The sequence below is a fragment of the Haplochromis burtoni genome, unplaced genomic scaffold, assembly GCF_018398535.1.
Source record: "Haplochromis burtoni strain Fernald_Lab_line unplaced genomic scaffold, NCSU_Asbu1 Contig_33, whole genome shotgun sequence".
NCBI lineage: Eukaryota > Metazoa > Chordata > Actinopteri > Cichliformes > Cichlidae > Haplochromis > Haplochromis burtoni.
The window spans coordinates 146,098-163,424 of NW_024582394.1; the positions used below are offsets into that span (position 1 = coordinate 146,098).

At 38.1% G+C, this 17,327-nt stretch overlaps 1 protein-coding gene across 2 annotated transcripts in view; it reads right to left on the reverse strand.

Moving 5' to 3' along the window:
- ldb2a (LIM domain binding 2a) overlaps positions 1-17,327 on the reverse strand; it is a 104,454-nt gene that overhangs the window by 65,004 nt on the left and 22,123 nt on the right. For both annotated transcript variants that reach the window (XM_042219441.1, XM_042219440.1), the window contains exon 2: positions 14,457-14,559. In XM_042219441.1, coding sequence (XP_042075375.1) covers positions 14,457-14,559 — 103 coding nt within the window. The remainder of the gene's footprint in view (positions 1-14,456; positions 14,560-17,327) is intronic.

The window sequence follows — 17,327 nt, forward strand, 5'->3', positions numbered from 1 at the left end:
GGGCTTTTTGTGTGAGAGTAGGCGTCAATTATTTTAGATATTGGATATTGTTTTAGAATGAAAAGGCTACAATTCCCAGCAGCCTCAGAAGAACCACATTATGTCTTTACAAAGGCTCGTCTCTTTCTTGTCTGGTCAAACATCGCAACAAAATCCACTGCTCACATCTGCTGCTGTATATTTTCATCCAGCTCTCACATAAAGTGAACACTGTGCAAACACCCACGGATTCTCACATACTGCATTAAAAATCGTCTATCAGAAATCAAAACCGGAATCACATCAATTCTGGCGGTTTTATTTTTTTGTGGTTTTTTTTATTGATTGGTTTTACTGCAAAAGGTTGATTAAGAGCAGCGAACAATCAGGATTATAGAGTTTCACTTCTGTATCATTTTGTCTTTGTCTCCGGCTTTGTCTGAGTTCACTTTGACTGCGTTTTAATTGCAGCAGTTTTTCAGTTACAATGGCAATTTGAAGTTAAAGTTAAATTATATCAGCGCGCTCTGACTCGGGCTCTGGTGTGCTTTTATAAACTCTGCATGCATAAATGGAATTGACTCATTTAAAATATTTATTTTCATAAAATGTGTAATGTACTGCACAACAAATTAAACCATGAAATAAATTTAATTATTGATGATGAATGCACTTAAAACAATTCCATAAATCTATTCTATGAAACTTCCAAATTAAGGTACGTTGCCGTAGTGTTCTTAGCTCGATATAGCCATTTCATTAAAACAAATTTTATGCAAGATCAAAGGGAGGCATGAAAAAAAAAAAACAAAACGGGTAAGCCAAAGGGAAATTTACATAACAGGGGCATGTCTTTTTCCACATATCTTGCCAATATATTAATGGCATCTGATAAGGGGTTGTCAGCTGCAGACAGACAAGGTGCTACTGCCTCTTGTCATGGAAATCGAGTGACTGTTTCTGATAATTGCCGGTGCCTTCGAAATGTGCCAGCTTGATCCACCGCAGTCAAAATGTGGCTGAATTATCATTTTCCACTCAAAGAAACTTGCTTCCCTGTTACTGTACAATAAACTTTCTTTCATTTCTTTGCTTTAGAATGTGAAGTAGCCACCGCCGTTTTCACCTCACTCAACTCTAACCCAGAATGCAGGCCGCCTGATCTGATTGGCCACACAAACCACACACAGAGAGGGGAGATGGCCAGTTGCCAGAGAGCGGCCGATTACAGGCCTGTGGTGAATGAAAAAATAAACACTAAAACTCTTTCTGTTCTGCCAACTAAACAATCAGCTATGTCTTAATTGCCATCGGGCGGCCACTGGGAATAAAAATGAAAATACAACCTGCAATTAGACTTTGAAATTGATTCCATTAATAATTATTTTGTAACAGACATTTTCTAGCTGTTATAAGGGTGTTAACAGACAATTTAGGCAAAATTCCAGAAAGAAGAGTTTTAATGGGACTGGAATTGAGCAGGCCTTGCTATACCTAACATAAACAGATGAATTTATACAGGCAGAGCACACCAGCAGCAGTGACTGCATGAAGATACAAGATGGTAGGTAGACCTTTATTTAATGAATGAATATGTAGCTGCCTATACAGTATGAACACTTAAAGATTTCCTGTTCATACCTGACATTACTGCAGGGAAAAAAATTAACAAAACAATAGTTTCTATGAGTGTTTTTGACAGCTTGATCCACTTTAAGTTCACAGAAGAGAATAACGGATCCCTCAGGAGCTTCGGGGCTCATCAGATTCCTTTATGAATCAGAGTCAGAATGTGAGCTTACTAGCCTGTAGACAAAACTCCTGATCCCAACTGCCTGCAGAGTCTGCAGAGACTTGCTTCTAGAGTTTGGTGAAGTTACAAAACTTTTACGGTTTCTTTATTCAAACACTCATTTTACATTTTGATTCAAAAATGCCTTAATATATTTGAAAGTTTTGTTGAGTGGGGCAAGGGGATTTTAAGCATTTATTTGACTGTAGCAGTGGAGAAAGAGAAGAATAGATAAAGAGGCTAAGGGAACGGCACGCAGCAGTGTTTCTGACCGGGAATTACACCAGCTCGGGGTTCAGTTGCTCAGGGCAAACGCATCTATGTGCTACCTTACATGCTGTTTGGTTGCCTCTTTATTGAAGCAATTCATGTAAAAAACATAATCTTCATGTAGTGTACTTTTTTTTTTTAATTTCCACTCGACACTGAGGGGAAAAGCGCTGAAACATCCAAAAAAAACCAAAGTGTTCCTCAAAAGTGTTTTAGAAAACGATCTTTCTTTGAAAAGAAGCAATGAACACAGCTAGGAAAACCTATTTCAGTGTACACATGGGCACCTGGCTGTTGCTCAAGACAGACTCGACCAAACCTGTCATGCGTGTTTTATCCTCCTTTTATTTTCACGTGTTTAATGTGTGGCTGAATTTATAGTTTACATCTTACACCGATTTTGTCTTGGCTTGAATCAAAAACAGACAGAGCTGGTGTTTCTGATGGAGAAAATGTGGCTCAAGTGCAATCAGAAAACAGACTGCAAAGGGAAAAAGAGGTGGCACACAACAAATAAAAGCTTTCTCTTAAGTCATCATTAGATTCAATAAAGAGTTGAAATAAGGTGATAATATCGGACAAAAAGGCATAAGATGATTTTCAAAAATGTGAAGCTACTTCCGTCAAAACAGTACCTTAAAATAAAACATATTAAAGAATTAATTAATAATTACTGTAATTTATCCTATTGGTTAGAGTTAGCTTCTATGAGTAAGTTATGTTATTCGTATTTTCACTTAATCAAGATCTCTTTCACTCTAATAGGATTGATTTTCGATTATAATTTGCAAATGTACTAATGCAATACTTTCTGGGTTATTTGAATCTAATAGAATCTGCAAGCTAGGCACAAGGAAATAGTCACAAAATACATTTCCTTCCTGTAGAGTCGACTGATATCTAATAATGTTTCATTTCAATTATTTTTTGCTTTTTGGGGTTTTTGAATCATTAATGCTAACTTGCATGTCCTTTAAAATGCCAGCCTGTTGACTGTATGTGAAACAACATAAGGCATCAGCGAAGCAGGATCCATAGCGCCACATTTAAAGGAAAGGTTCACTCTAAATGTATGTATTCTGCAAGTGTCTTTTTAAAAGCAACAGTAGCTTTTCTTTAGATTGTGAAAATCTGTCTGAGCCACATGCATCCTATTTTCTTTATGGGGCAGGGCACACAGGCTTTCAGAAGATCGTCTGGCTGCAGGTGCAGGCAGCAGAGGGATCGTGGATCTGCTGGAGTGGGAGGTAATGGTCGGAAAATACGGCAGAAGCAAAGAGACGCTGGACCTCCAGGTCAAAACTTACTAACGGAGAGAGACAAGGGTGTTTTTGTTTCACAGCTGAATAGAATGACCACTGCATACCATCATGCATGCTTATCAAACTATGCGCTGTAAATATCACAAAGCTGCCATCTGCAGATCAACTGCCATCAGAAATTGGCCATCTCCAAGGCCAGAGCACAAAGTCTAACAATGCGGGGCTAGAGACGTCAAATTTAGATCAGCAAGCAAAGGAAAAATGTAATTAACTTATTAAAAAGAACATGAACACAAGCATCAAGTCAATGCTTTGCACAGCCTTAGCAATCAGTATCTCTAAACTACTTCGAGATTCCTCCACATTAAAGGTCTTTCTTTAAAAAAGGGCCACAATTATAACTGCATACACTTTGGAAATTGAATGAGAGTATTTTAACAAAGTGTGAGGGCTTGCTATAATAATTTGATTGATAAGTTGATTAAGACAAAATCAGCTACTATTATTTTGATGAGTGTTTAATTAGGTTAGTTACTTATCGAGCAAAACTGCCAAACACTCATCAGTTTTGGGATCTCAATTTATGAGCATGCCCCATTATCTCAGCTTTTTTTGCAATTACAAATGACATATTTGGGAGTTTGGGGCTGCTGGTTAGAAAAAAACACAAATAACTTCAACCTTATTTTCTGACATTTAATATACCAAAAAAAAACCAAAAAATCAATTAATGAAAATAAAACAGTCTCTGCAGCCTTAGGCTAAAGCTGTTGTCAAGGACAAAAGTTGTCCTCTCTACATTATATGTTTTTTATTCAGATATATAAGGGCCCCTTATATGACTTTGCCTCCTCATGTCGACTGCACTGCACATAGACACACAGATGCACATTTAGCACAATGTCAGCTGTCAGAAATATCATGAAAATGCCATCAGCATAGTTTACAATAGATGGCAGTGTCGAACTATCCAGGAACAGAATATACAGCAAAATGTTAAGGGTACATTTTTTATGTTTAAATCTATCTTTTCTCTCTCTCCTCTCTTGCACTTTCTCCCTCCGTCTTTCTTTGTGGCCAATCCAGCGCTGCGGTTCCCAGGCTCAGCTCGACTGTCAATCAGCAGCAGCCTACATCTCAGCGCTGCAGCTGAGCCAGGGCCGCATCATCCCGCCTGCCAATCACCGCTCTACACCTTCAATCCATCCTATCCATCTCTCTGTAAAGCAGATTCGCACACCGTCCCCCGTCCCCCCCCCACCATCGCCATCCCCGCACCACCACCACCTCCACCTCCTCCTTTCAAAACAACTGCCACCACAGAAGAATTGAGATCCCTTTAACTCTCCAACCAGCACATTCACGCACAAACATTTACCGTCGCTTGAACGGGGAAAACACACAAAAAGATACATAGTTTGTGTTTGTGCATGTGTTCATACAAGCATGAACACATGCACAAACAGAGGGAAAGGCCAACACTGGACAAATAAATGATTTATGTTATGTAATTATACACAAAGGACACAGTGCACACCAATGACATTATAGTTTCTTGCAAGCTGAATATAAATTTGGCATTCCTGAAGACAAGATAGAGTCTGGCTTCTGAACTGGGGGTCTTGATGCATTAATGCAAACACATGTTACATTGTAGCATTCAGTTTTTTATGACTATACATTGTGTAAGCGGTTATTTGTACTGATGAAACTACAGAGAATTTTCATGCAGCTCGGCAGCTCGATGCAGCTGTTACCCTCTTTCACTATTTTCATTTGACGGCACATTTACTCTATGGTTCAGTCCATCCTGTTTCCAGCAGTCGCTGGCAGGCAGCTGTTTTTACCTAACAAGTTCTCATAAACCCACTGTATTCTACTTGGCTGGTAGCAAACAAAAGACAGGCAAAGTCAGTAATAACTTGCTTAACATAGTGGAGCTTTTAGTGGTTAAACAGCTTTTTTTTTTTTTACTTTTCTTTCGATGAAAAACACCCTGGAGGTTTTTTTTGGGGGGTTGTTTGTTTTAAATAAAAACCTTATAAATTATAAACCTTATAAAAACCTTATTTTTGTTTAATGGTTTCAAAATTTACATCTGTTGCTAAAGTTGTATAGCTTTGAGCTAAAATGCTTTGTAAATGCTTCATTTAAAAGTAGCTACATACAGGGAAATGGTCATTACTGCTGAGTAAACCTGTGGTACATTATGAAGTTTTCTGAGGACAAGACAAAAATGAAACTCTTATTTCACTGTATAAAACAAATGTTTTATTGTATGTTTAAGTCAGACATTTTTACCAATACAATAACACTGGCCTTATATGGCTAAAAACACTCATTATGATCTTGTTGCCAAATGCAAGACTGGTCCAAGAAAAGATCTGATCATTATCACATTTCCAACCGTACGCAATCTGGTTATTGATTAAAAGTTTGCCACTTTTAATTCATAGCACCAAGTGAGCTCCTTGTTAAGCTTACTTCACGGCAGAGGCAAGAGTATTAAAACAGTTTCCCTGTGTTTTCTTCCTCCTCATTATGTCCTCATGCTTGCTTAAAGATTATTAGCTGTGGTCATTTTATCGCTGCAATTATTGCGTGCTGCAATGCAAGAATAACTAGATGAATTGTAAATGCGTTGTGAATCACTTTTGCAGTTTGCCTTGAACCAACCCACTAAACATGCAGACTTTTCCCTCTCTTGTTTGAACTACTTCTAAAATGAGCCTTGCTCTTTGATTGCATCATGGAGTGCAGCTTTCATCAGATGCCTCATAGATTGCAGAGCCAGACAAGGTACTGGGGCGAATGTTAAGGCCACAGCAATTGAGAGTATAATTAGATAGAGGTTCTGAATATTCGGTGTACTGTAGAAAACAGTAATTGGCCTGCACCGGTTGAGAATTGTTTTACACACATACAAGGGTGCACAAATGTGCACCAAAACGCTCAGTCCAAAGATAAAATACGACGCCAAGAAGAACATATTAAAAATATTAACTTATATCAAAAGCAATATGCTGTCATGGCAATACAAGATGTTGTTAAGTTTTATGTCCAAACTATAAACTATAATGGCATATCCGAGGCTGCGAATTCTCACTCCTCACATTTAGTGCTCTTCAGATCTTTGCAAGAACAAGGCGAGGGAAGAAATAATGCAATCTGTCTGGATAAGCTGCTTATGTTGTCGTCTGTCATGCTTATTGTTCCTGATACATGTAGATCACAATTAGAAGCAACAGACAATCCTGTTTGCTTTTCGTTAATGACACAAAGTGGGGAATAATTTTTAAGAAAACAGCCACATATTGTGACTTTAAATTCTCCACCATTTCACCAGCAAGCAAACCATTAGTTTAAGGTTTTCTAGGTCAGTCTCTAGATATGGTTTGGTTAAGAAACTACTAGTTAAATCTGGGAATTGACCAGCCAACCAGCTGGTTAAATGAACATTCATTGACTTGCAGCTGATTTAACCTGTTGATCTGCTGCTGATGCTACCACGCTGGATCCTATTTTTTCTTTTTTCTCTTTTTTTGGTTACAGCTTGGAAAAAAGTGGGGGATTGCTGAAAAAGCTTGCGAACCACTGCTCAAAAGTGTCAAAAAATACTCAAAAACGCATCTTCAAATTGCTTGCTTGAATTGCTGACTGTTGTTAGTAATAAAGGCATTCGATTTACAATGAAATCCAACGGGGGGAAAAAACAAATCCTCAAAACACTTCAGTGAAAACCCAATCAAAGAGCAGCAATGGCAATGGAAAGCACCATAAAAGTGTAAAAAAAATCTATAAGAGATATATTAGCAGGCAAAATAACTCTGGATGTTCTATACTGTTTAAATAACACATGCCTAACACAGACTGAGGCTACTTTTTCCTTTAATGATAGAACCAGTCTAAGATGGTTTGTGACCTTTTAAGCAGAAATGTGGAGAAAACTATGCCCTTCACAAGTTCGTACAGCCAAAGGTAAAAACTGTAAATGTTTGAAATTTTTGGATCATGGTTTCAACTGCCGATTACTTTTTTGTTTTTATTATTAATCCATAAAATATGTCTATATTTCTGCTTTGTCCTATCAGCAGTCCCAAACCACCCAAAATGTATATTTTTACAAAAGCTAATTAACAGAAAAGTAAATTAAGAAGCAGGGAGGTGCAAATGTTTATTTTTTATTTTTATTTTTTTTTTTATAATAAATGACTAATTAATTACCAAACTGACAAAGTTGAAGATCAATTTTCTTTAGATTGAGTACTTAATCAATAACTAATTGTTTCAATTCCAGTTAAAGGTCAGAACTGATTTTGGAGCATCGCATAGAGCAGAGAGGGCTCAAGGAGGATACAAATCTATTACCGTTTGTCCTCCAACAATTAACACGCAAGCACATCCAATATGAGCCATTTCCTCTGAGAAGCCACAATGAACACCAGCTGGAGACGAGTTACAAAACACCTGAACGCAGGTCCATGCAATAATAAAAAACAGATTAGGTAAATTAGCTTTTCTAATTTTTCCTCCGCTGAACGTTATGAAATTAGAGCACCCCAGAATGGAGTGAAATGATTGTTTCCTTGTAATTATCGCACAAGCTATTGCATGACTCAAACAAATATGATTCCATTTCAACGAGGACGGGAGTTTTTGTGTTTATACCTCCATACGTTACGCAGAAAATGAAAAATAAACATATTGGGACTGTTTTAATGGAATAATACATAAACAGTTTAATGAACGTCATCTCAAACATAAGCATGTGTGCTTTACAAGCAGAAGCTGTTTAATAAAACACAAATGTCAAGACTTGTCCTTTTCATTTGCTTAACATGTTTAATCTTTATAGGTCCATATATTCTCGTTTCATTGTATAAATGTCATGAGGGGAAAAAAGATAAGATCTCTAGCCTTATGATTTAAATCTATCAAAGATAATGCTAAGAACTTAGCTTAAAAACATTTTGTTCTACTCAGAATATTTATGTCAGAGGAGATGCTGTTCCACTGTGCTAAATGTTATAACCTTTTGTGTCTCTCTCACTCTTGCAACATGTATGCATGGCCCCTTTAACCACCGCTAACCGTTCTCCACTTCCTACACACTCGCATCTCCACTGGTCAGTGTTGTTCTGACCTGCATGACAATAACACCATATATCAGCGCTTTCTCACATTGCTGGAAGCTGGGAGAGGATTTCAGAGTAAGGCCACATCGGGGGTCACATTTACATTTTATATGTTAGGCAGTTAGCTGACGCGCTTGTGCTGAATGACTAACAATGAGCCCAACAGCACGTTGAGCTTCAATTTCTGAGATGCCAACAGTACAATCTAAAAGCAAAAGGATGGAGGATGTAGCTGTACTGGCAGCTGAAAGATAATGGTACCGGTTCAGAGACACAGAAAGTCGGCAGCACAAAGTTAGAGCGACAGTAGTGGCACTGTAAGTTTTTCAGGCAGTAGACTGAGGTTAATGTGCCATTGGGTCTTTTTTTTTTCACTTGCAGATGTGTTTGATTTTCACTTGGTTTCATTTTAACCCACATTCAGAGGTTTTGGCACCAAAATCTACTTGGTTACAGTAAGAAAATGATTGTGGTTTTTGGGTTAAATATGATCCTTCATAGTAGTAATCCCTTGCACTGAAAACAGACAAGGTGGGAGTACGATCTCAATCATGCCCAAACCTGGTGCATCAAGCTACAGACACCAAAGAACACTTTGCATATAAACGAGCCACGCCGGCAGCTTTGACAAAATGGGTGAGTCACCCAGCCAAGCAATATCAGTCACTGGTTCCCAGTGTCTGAAACAGCCCATTGAAGGTTTCATGAAAAGAAGTAGGTGGCATAAACTGACCTTATTTTAGACCTGATTTTTGTGTGGGCCATTTAAAGTTCCTCTTTTAATGGCTACCTAATTTTGTTTTCACTTTAATGTTTGGTTAGATTTAAGCATCAAAACTACTTGGTTTGTGTCAAGAAAATATCACAGTTTAGGTTAAAATATAGCTTTTCACAAAATTGAATGCAAATGGCGATCTGGTGAGAAAAGTGTAAGTCAGCTGCAAAGAAAAATCTAGGACAGCAGCTTAATGAAAAAAAAACAAGGGTGCTTTAAGTACGAAACAGACAGCTAGCTTAAAGTTTAGCTAGCCAAAAGCTGTACAGAGACATCAATATGCACAAAAAATTGCAAATTTGTAGACGTTTTTGGTAATGCAAAAAGGAAACAGTGTAACTTTTAAACAGCAGTCATATAAAGTAACAAGTTACTGCAGTTTTCATGTTATCCAACAGGAACTTCTCCCTAAACAAATATTTAAGTTGCCTTAAGCAAGGCACTTCCATCCTCCTACCTGCTGAGTCATTGTAAGCAGTTCAAGAGCTGTTGCTAAAAATAACTACAGTACTGAGCAGTGGACAAAATAGCTAACTGGAATATATATGACTACAAGTATTGCTATATGATGCATTATGCTGTGTTTTTATGTATACAATGCATAGGTGCCAGTGCAAAGCTGAGCGAGACAGCCACATCTCTTTCAGATTCATTGTTATTCTTTAGAATCGGATCTGTTGCTTGGTACGTGTAAGGTTGGTGGATTGTTCCTCGATGATGTATTTCGCTGTGTGTAACTTAGAGCACCTGAATGTGAATCGAGGAAGGCTTGAAACGGACGGTGAGTCATCATCGCCATGGTGTTAAGCCTCCTGTTCCCGGGGGAACAAGGTTACCGTCTCTACACCAATGGGGATTTTTATTTTTACATTTGAAAAGCAAACCAGGGCCCAGCTCACAACAATCCTCCATTGCCCGTCTCTCCTCTCCCCTCCTCCTCTTCCATAACTAAGCTGCATCACACACACAAACCCAGCAGACGCTACACACACATCGCCTCATTTTAGAGCACCACGTCCTTATCTATGTCTGTGTGATATTCAATATGTTTCAGATATCAAAATACAAACCTATGCAGATGAGATGGAGGGGACAATATCACAAACTCAGTAAAAGCCTGTGCTCTGTCATTTGCTGCAGAAAACCACATACTACAGCAGCGGTCTATTTTCAGGAGTTGAAAGCGTACAATACAATACCAACTATTTAGAAACCCAAAGCCCTGCAAACCTTAAAGGAGCAGTTGGGGAATGCACTAACTGGCCTTCTTTACAAAAAAGGAGATAGCTGATATCACACTCCTGTCTTTATTGTCTGTGCTGGAGTTTAAACTTGGCTCAGCTATGCAAAAGTATAAGCAAAATGTGTAATTAAACACATTATTTGCTTGTACAACCCAAGGTAAAAAAATATTTCCATTAGAAATCAACCCTCTCATCAAATTTTCAGTCACCAGATTAATTAAAATGTTTAAAAAATGGCCCAAAATTGTCAAAAGTGCTATTTATAACTTCTCACTAACAGGGTCCTTATTCGTTGAGTTCTGCCTTCGTGAAAAGTCAAAAATATTCATATTTTCTTCTCAAAGGATTACTCACATTATTTTTTAAATCTTTAATTATCAAAATAGTGAGATAGTGATGACCTGAGATTTCCTTTTTGTTGATCAACTAATCACTGCAGCTCTTTCTGTATCTCTGGATGAATAACTACAGAAGGGATGCTACCGAGATATTCTTGGCACTGACTTACAAAAAAGAAATGAAAAACAGGGGGAAGCAGCAAGGCTGGCTCTCTCTTAAGTTATGAAATATTCCTCCTAGCACCTCTACAGCTCAGTCTTTAGCCATTTTCTTTTAACTGATTTGCTAAACTACTTCTTTAGAAACAGTTGTAACCAACCATAACTTCTATGCGGCACCTCCACTAGCTGGCAATTTGTTCATTCTAATAGCCGCTCCTAAAATGGCAATTTCTTCATTTCGTTTTGTGTGTGGATTAAACAAACTAGATTCAACATGTTGCTAACTTTGCTTTAGAGTCAATCTACCTGTTCCATATTAGATAATACCCTCTGGCCTCCATCTTCATACTAAACGCCCATGAGATTGGTATTGCTCTTTCTATCTACCTCTCAGTGCGAACGTGTATGTCTGCATTTGTTAAACTCTTCTTTGAAACCTGATTGATTTCCCTTACAGGAATAATATGTAATCAACTCAATGAGCAGCCTACAGCATGCAAACAGCTCTAAGAGTATAAGGCATCAAAGTGGTGCCAAAGGTGTTTTTTTCTCTGTGTTAATTCATAAGTTTTCTTTAAAAGATGTCCTCAGTGTTCTTTTAATAAAGAAACAAGGGATTCTCCTTGATATTCTGAGGACAGTTGTAATTATGTTTTCAAGAAATCCTGTTTTATTCTGGTATAGTGGTTGACTACATGCATAGCAACACCTACTGGCTTCCAGCAGCCATGGCTTCAGAGAAGAAGCAAATCAGAGGGGTAATTTGTCAAATTAACAACCTACTGTGTTTCTATTTAGGCCAAACCTTTAGTTTAAGCTCACTGTCAGTAAGGTAAAAAAACTGAAATTTAAACTCCACGACTGGATATTTTTTTTAATCTTCTTATGTTTTTTCCCCCTTAAGCACCAAATATTTTCCAGAGAGATGTGTGTCCACCGAAACCTTGAAGTGCACAAACTACTGGTCCTCTAACACTGCAGTAAATGAACAAGACATTTTCTATCTGAAGACCAATATGACTCCTTTAACTTCTCAAACCTATTGGAAGTAAAGCAGACATGGTATCATTTTCTTCTGCATTCTTCTAGGTAAAAAGTACCAAGCTGTCACAAAGCCCCACGACTATGATCTTATACAAAAGCAGCTGTTTTGTATCTTCACAAGACAGACATGACCATTATTTGTCTATTTTCGAGACTGCGGTTTATGCTTGCATCTTTATTTAAAAAGTGCAACCCACAACGCAGGCCTGTGATGAAAGTTTCAGAAAGAGGTTACCAGTAGTTACATGTGATGTTGCACCAATGTTCGGCAATCACATGCAGAGAAAAACCTATTGTTAGAAGAAGAAGAGATACCAATTTTCTTGCTGTCAGTGCCTCGGTGTAGCCGAATGCAGAAATGGTTGACTCAGTGGTTACAAAGCTTTACTGGAAATGTCTGACTCGCTAACTGAAGAAGTTCACACATTTTTTTCCCTAAGAGCTGTTATGAAGGCATTTTGGGAAATTCAGGAAATCAATAACTTAACTGAAAGAAGATGTAGTAGGTTAAAGCAAAGTGGAAGTAGTCTACAACTTTTTTTCCCATTTGAGCACAAAGTCAGTCCCAGAAATGATGAACAATGTCTGAGTATGTGTCTGAGTATGTGTAGGTGGAAGTTTTCAATAAAAAAAAGAAGAAAAAAAAAAAAAAGAAATGGCAAGTTGTGTTGCTCAGCCACTTACAAACATGCCTTGAGTCTTACTATGCCACCAACATCCCCATAAGAGGACACAGAATGGTGGTTTAAGACCCTTGAAAACAGGTTGTTGTAAGAGAATGCCCCTTATGAATTTAATGGTTTTGAACATACAGCAAGATAGTTACAGATGTAGATATCTAAAGAGGAAGCCAGTAATAAATAGGCTTATATACGCATTCTTTCTTATAGCCAGGGGGTGACTCTTGCTGATCTTTATAGTCTGATCCTATAAAGATTTACAACAAACTGCCCCACTTCTCATTTGTGTAAATATCTCAATAAACACTTTGCTGATGAGTTATAGGTCTTAATCACTAGGTTTGAGTATATAGAATCTTTAGCTCTATAATTACACTCCCATTTAAGCTCAACATAAACAATAAATCAGGGTAGCCATTCCCAAACTTCACAATGTAAAGGTCCATTTTGAACTCTTCCTGAAAATATTTTGTGGTCCTACTTAATTACATCATTAATCAAGACACAAAACTATTTGGTGTTCTGGACCCACACTTGAAAAATTCCAGCAATACATATAAACTTAGGCTTCTTCAGCAGCACGTGTTAGCCACCATAATTGCGAATAACACATTTCATGTGACTTTTTAAAATATATATTTTTTAATTTTTTTTTACTTTAAACATTTTATTGTGATTTCAATTACATGTTACTGCAGTGCCGTCAAGGACCACTAGAGGGCTGTGGCTTGCATTTTTGGCATCATTGTTTTAGGGCAGCGGTCCCCAACCTTTTTTGCGCCACGTCAAACAATATTTTCACAGACCAGCCTTTAAGGTGTCGCAGATAAATACAACAAATAAAATGATACTACCAAGACAAAAACTGTGGTATTTTGTAAATATAATAACAAACACAAATTCACTGTGTAATTGTGTAACTTTATTAGCAGCGTCCTCCTGAAATGCGCCAAAAACATTGAGAGTAACGTCCTCCTCTCTGCCCCTTAATGTGCTCCGGTCGCTATGGTAACGCTTAAATATTTCTTTCAAAATAAGACACACAACTACAACACAGGAAAAGACCCAGGGAAACAGAGTTAACGATAAAAACCCTGAAAACCAGAAATTTCACACCCGAGCCTCAACTCGGGCCAATACCAAACGATTCACGGACCCATACCGGTCCGTGGCCCGGGGGTTGGGGACCATTGTTTTAGGGCATGACTATGTTGTGACTGCCCACCTTACTGTATAACCAAGGAGTAACCTTGGTTTCTTATTCAGATCCACTCCTCAGAAAAATCCACAGCGCCAACATGGTTATGAAAAAAAAAAAGTTCAACTTCAAAACAAAATTTCACAAAATCACTGATGATGGGTGATGTCACAGTAGCTAAGCCATACATTGAGTTTATGGGTTTTCCCAAAGAACACTGCGTATTATTTCTTTTATTCCATGAACATTGTATTTATATCCAGATTTCTAGTCTGAAAATGTGATAAAAATTATGATTTTTAGTACCTTAAATGTCATTTTAGCATAATAGACTACAGTGTTGCTCAGAGAGTAGTGAGTGACTTCAGAAAAGGCTGTTCACTGAAAAATGACCTGACAAGTTAAAAAAAAAACCAATGTGCAGACAGAACTGTCACAAATAAATGCTTTTTACTTAAAATACAACATAATTAAAATATTCAGTTGGCACCTACTAATTGAGGTATGTGGATAATCAGTGGTTATTAACAAAGGAGTTTTTGAATAGAAGAAATGAGATGATTGTGTGTGTTCTTACTGTATCTCTTTGGTCCATCTTCGAGGCAGAAGGAAAGCGTGAGAGTGGCATCCTCTTCAAAAAACTCTGTCGCAAAGGCATCCCACCACAAACTGTCGCTTTCCTAAATAAACAAAGTCAAAGGTCATAAAGACAGGTATACCACTTCCTGCCCATTTGAAAATACTGTTTAACAGTTTTTAACAACAGCCACAGATTTAAGGTCATCACCACCTGATGTACTGTGTGAAATCTTGTGTTTTCAATGGCCCACGTGTTGCTTCAGTTGGGTATGAAATTCTTCATTTTCTTCTACTATTTAATAACCCAGTGAATTTCCTTTATCCCGGTTGTTGTGCTTGTGCTATTGCATTTTTTTTACATAAATTCAATATTGATTTATTCTGATAAGACAAAGATATTGTGACAATGCGGGCTTTTCCATGAGACAAGATAAACACGAATGTAGTTTGTTTTTTATCACATGTGAATTCATGAGAGTTCCCCTTACTGTATTCATTCAAATGAAACTCAGAAGCTTTATGAAAGTTTACAGTTTGGGCTGTAAAATGGTTTAAATACAACACATTACAGTGTGGATCAAGAATGGAAAAGTTAAAAATATGGGAATAAAATAGAAGTCAGGAATGCTTCTTTACCAAAACAAAAGAGAATTCTAAAAGATGAGATGTGATGGCCTGAGAATTTAACACAAGTTGATGTGAAGCCAAAATATGGTAACACTCTTTGCTTTTCTTAAGCAAGCACTTTGGGAGAGCCCTGCCCGAGGCTTCTACAAGTCTGAATTACAAGCTGAAGTGTAACAGCTTTAAGATCAACTTCTCTTTTCAACTTTCACAGCAGGTCACGATAAGTTGGCCATAAGAACACTGCTGACAATATTAATATATTAGGTGGATATTTTAAATTACTTTTTAAAAAATATATGAATAAACAAACTTAAGTGATTTACTTAAAACAGTTAACCTCTTAGTATTAAGTAACAGTAACAGTAATGGATACAGTAGCAGCAGGCCAACAATCATAATAACAGTATCACTAGTAATTACAATCACATAATGATTGTTTAAAAAAGTACTATTAGTAGTAGCTTAAGCAGTGATGCTTTTTTAAAAAGCATTAATATTAATATACTAATAAAAGTATTGAAAGGTGCAAATGGAGTTTGCAAATTCAATATTTTGTATGACTACCTATATTTGTCAACACAGCCTTAATTCGCTTTGGCAGGTTTTCTTGTAATTTTTCAAGTTATTCCTTAGGGACAGTTTTCCAGGCTTCTTGAGCATCCCAAGGCTTTTCTTTGGATGCCGGATGCCTTTAGTTAAATGGTAAATGGTCTGTATTTGTATAGCGCTTTACTTGGTCCTAAGGACCCCAAAGCGCTTTACACTATACACAATCATTCACACACACTGGTGATTGCAAGCTACAGTGTAGCCACAGCCGCCCTGGGGCGCACTGACAGAGGCGCCACCGGGCCCTCTGACCACCACCAGTAGGCAATGGGTAAAGTGTCTTGCCCGAGGATACAACGGCCGAGACTATCGGAGCCGGGGCTCAAACCGGCAACCTTCCGATTACAAGACGAACGCCCAACTCTTGAGCCACGATCGCCCCATAGTTCAATTCCCTATCGACGTGATGCCACGCTGCTTCAATAAGGTTGAGGGCCAGGTTCTGGGAAGGCCAATCCATGACTGATAGTGTTCCATTTTATAGTTTTAATCAGGTATGTTTTTACTGCACCTGCAGTGTGTTTGGAATCATTGTCATATTGAAAAACGAAGCCAGTGCCAGTCAAACGCTTTCTAAATCATATTCAAAATCTTCTCTGTGTTTATAGTTCCATCAGTCTTGACCCCCAACACCGCTGGCGGAAACCATGATAAAGCCTCCAACGTGTTAGACACTCCATGTTGTACATACTGACGACAATTAGACACAAAAAATTTCACATTTGAATTCATCGCTCCCTAGGATCTGTTCCCACCGATTTTCAGTACAGTTCTTGTGAAATTTGGCATACCTCAGACTTTTCTCCCCGTTTCCTTTCTTAGCAATGCTTGCTTGCCAGCCACCCTTGTTTGGTGCATTTTTTAAGAAATTGGAACAAAATTAATATAAAAATTAATATAAAATATATTAAAACCTTGGAAGGACCTTCAGAAAGTCTGGAGAGCTATTGCTCAAGACCACGTTAAAAAAATACAATAAAGTCAGGCTCCTTGGAAGCAAAATATAAAAGACTTATGCTTAGTAGTGTACTTGTATTAGAATTAGAATAACTATTAGTGTTAGTGTTAATATTACAATCATTAGTAACAGCAGTAGTGTTATCCATTTCTGTTGTAACTGCAATAGAATTTATTTTCCCACAGTGAATCTGTGAAGAAACACAATCATGCAAATCTCTTTGCCCTGAAATTACTCCTCTAACAGCCATTTGCCCTCTTCCCCCTCCTCACAAAAAGCCCTGATAATGTCGGCTGGGCATCCTCCACTCCTGTCCCCCTCCCTCTTCCACATACCGACGTCCAATTGATGCTAATTTCCTCTGACACGTTATGACAGATCACCACGTTTCATTCTGCGCTGGGCTGAGGGATGGCAAGCACTTCCCAGATGTTGACAATTAGCGTTGTCACCATCGAGCAGTGTCAAGCCCAATAAGAGGTGACTGGAGCGCCCCACAGGTCAGCGCTGCTCATACGCAGTGTATCTGATGCAAAGAGAGAGACATGTGGTGTGGAGGACCTGAAGCTAACCCTCATGCAGCAGGTCAATCAATAGGTGATCATGAGTTTGTGGGGAGGTCTTTTGGATGGCAAACCAATCAGCTGAGCTGGCTACAGGCTGAACTGAGACTAC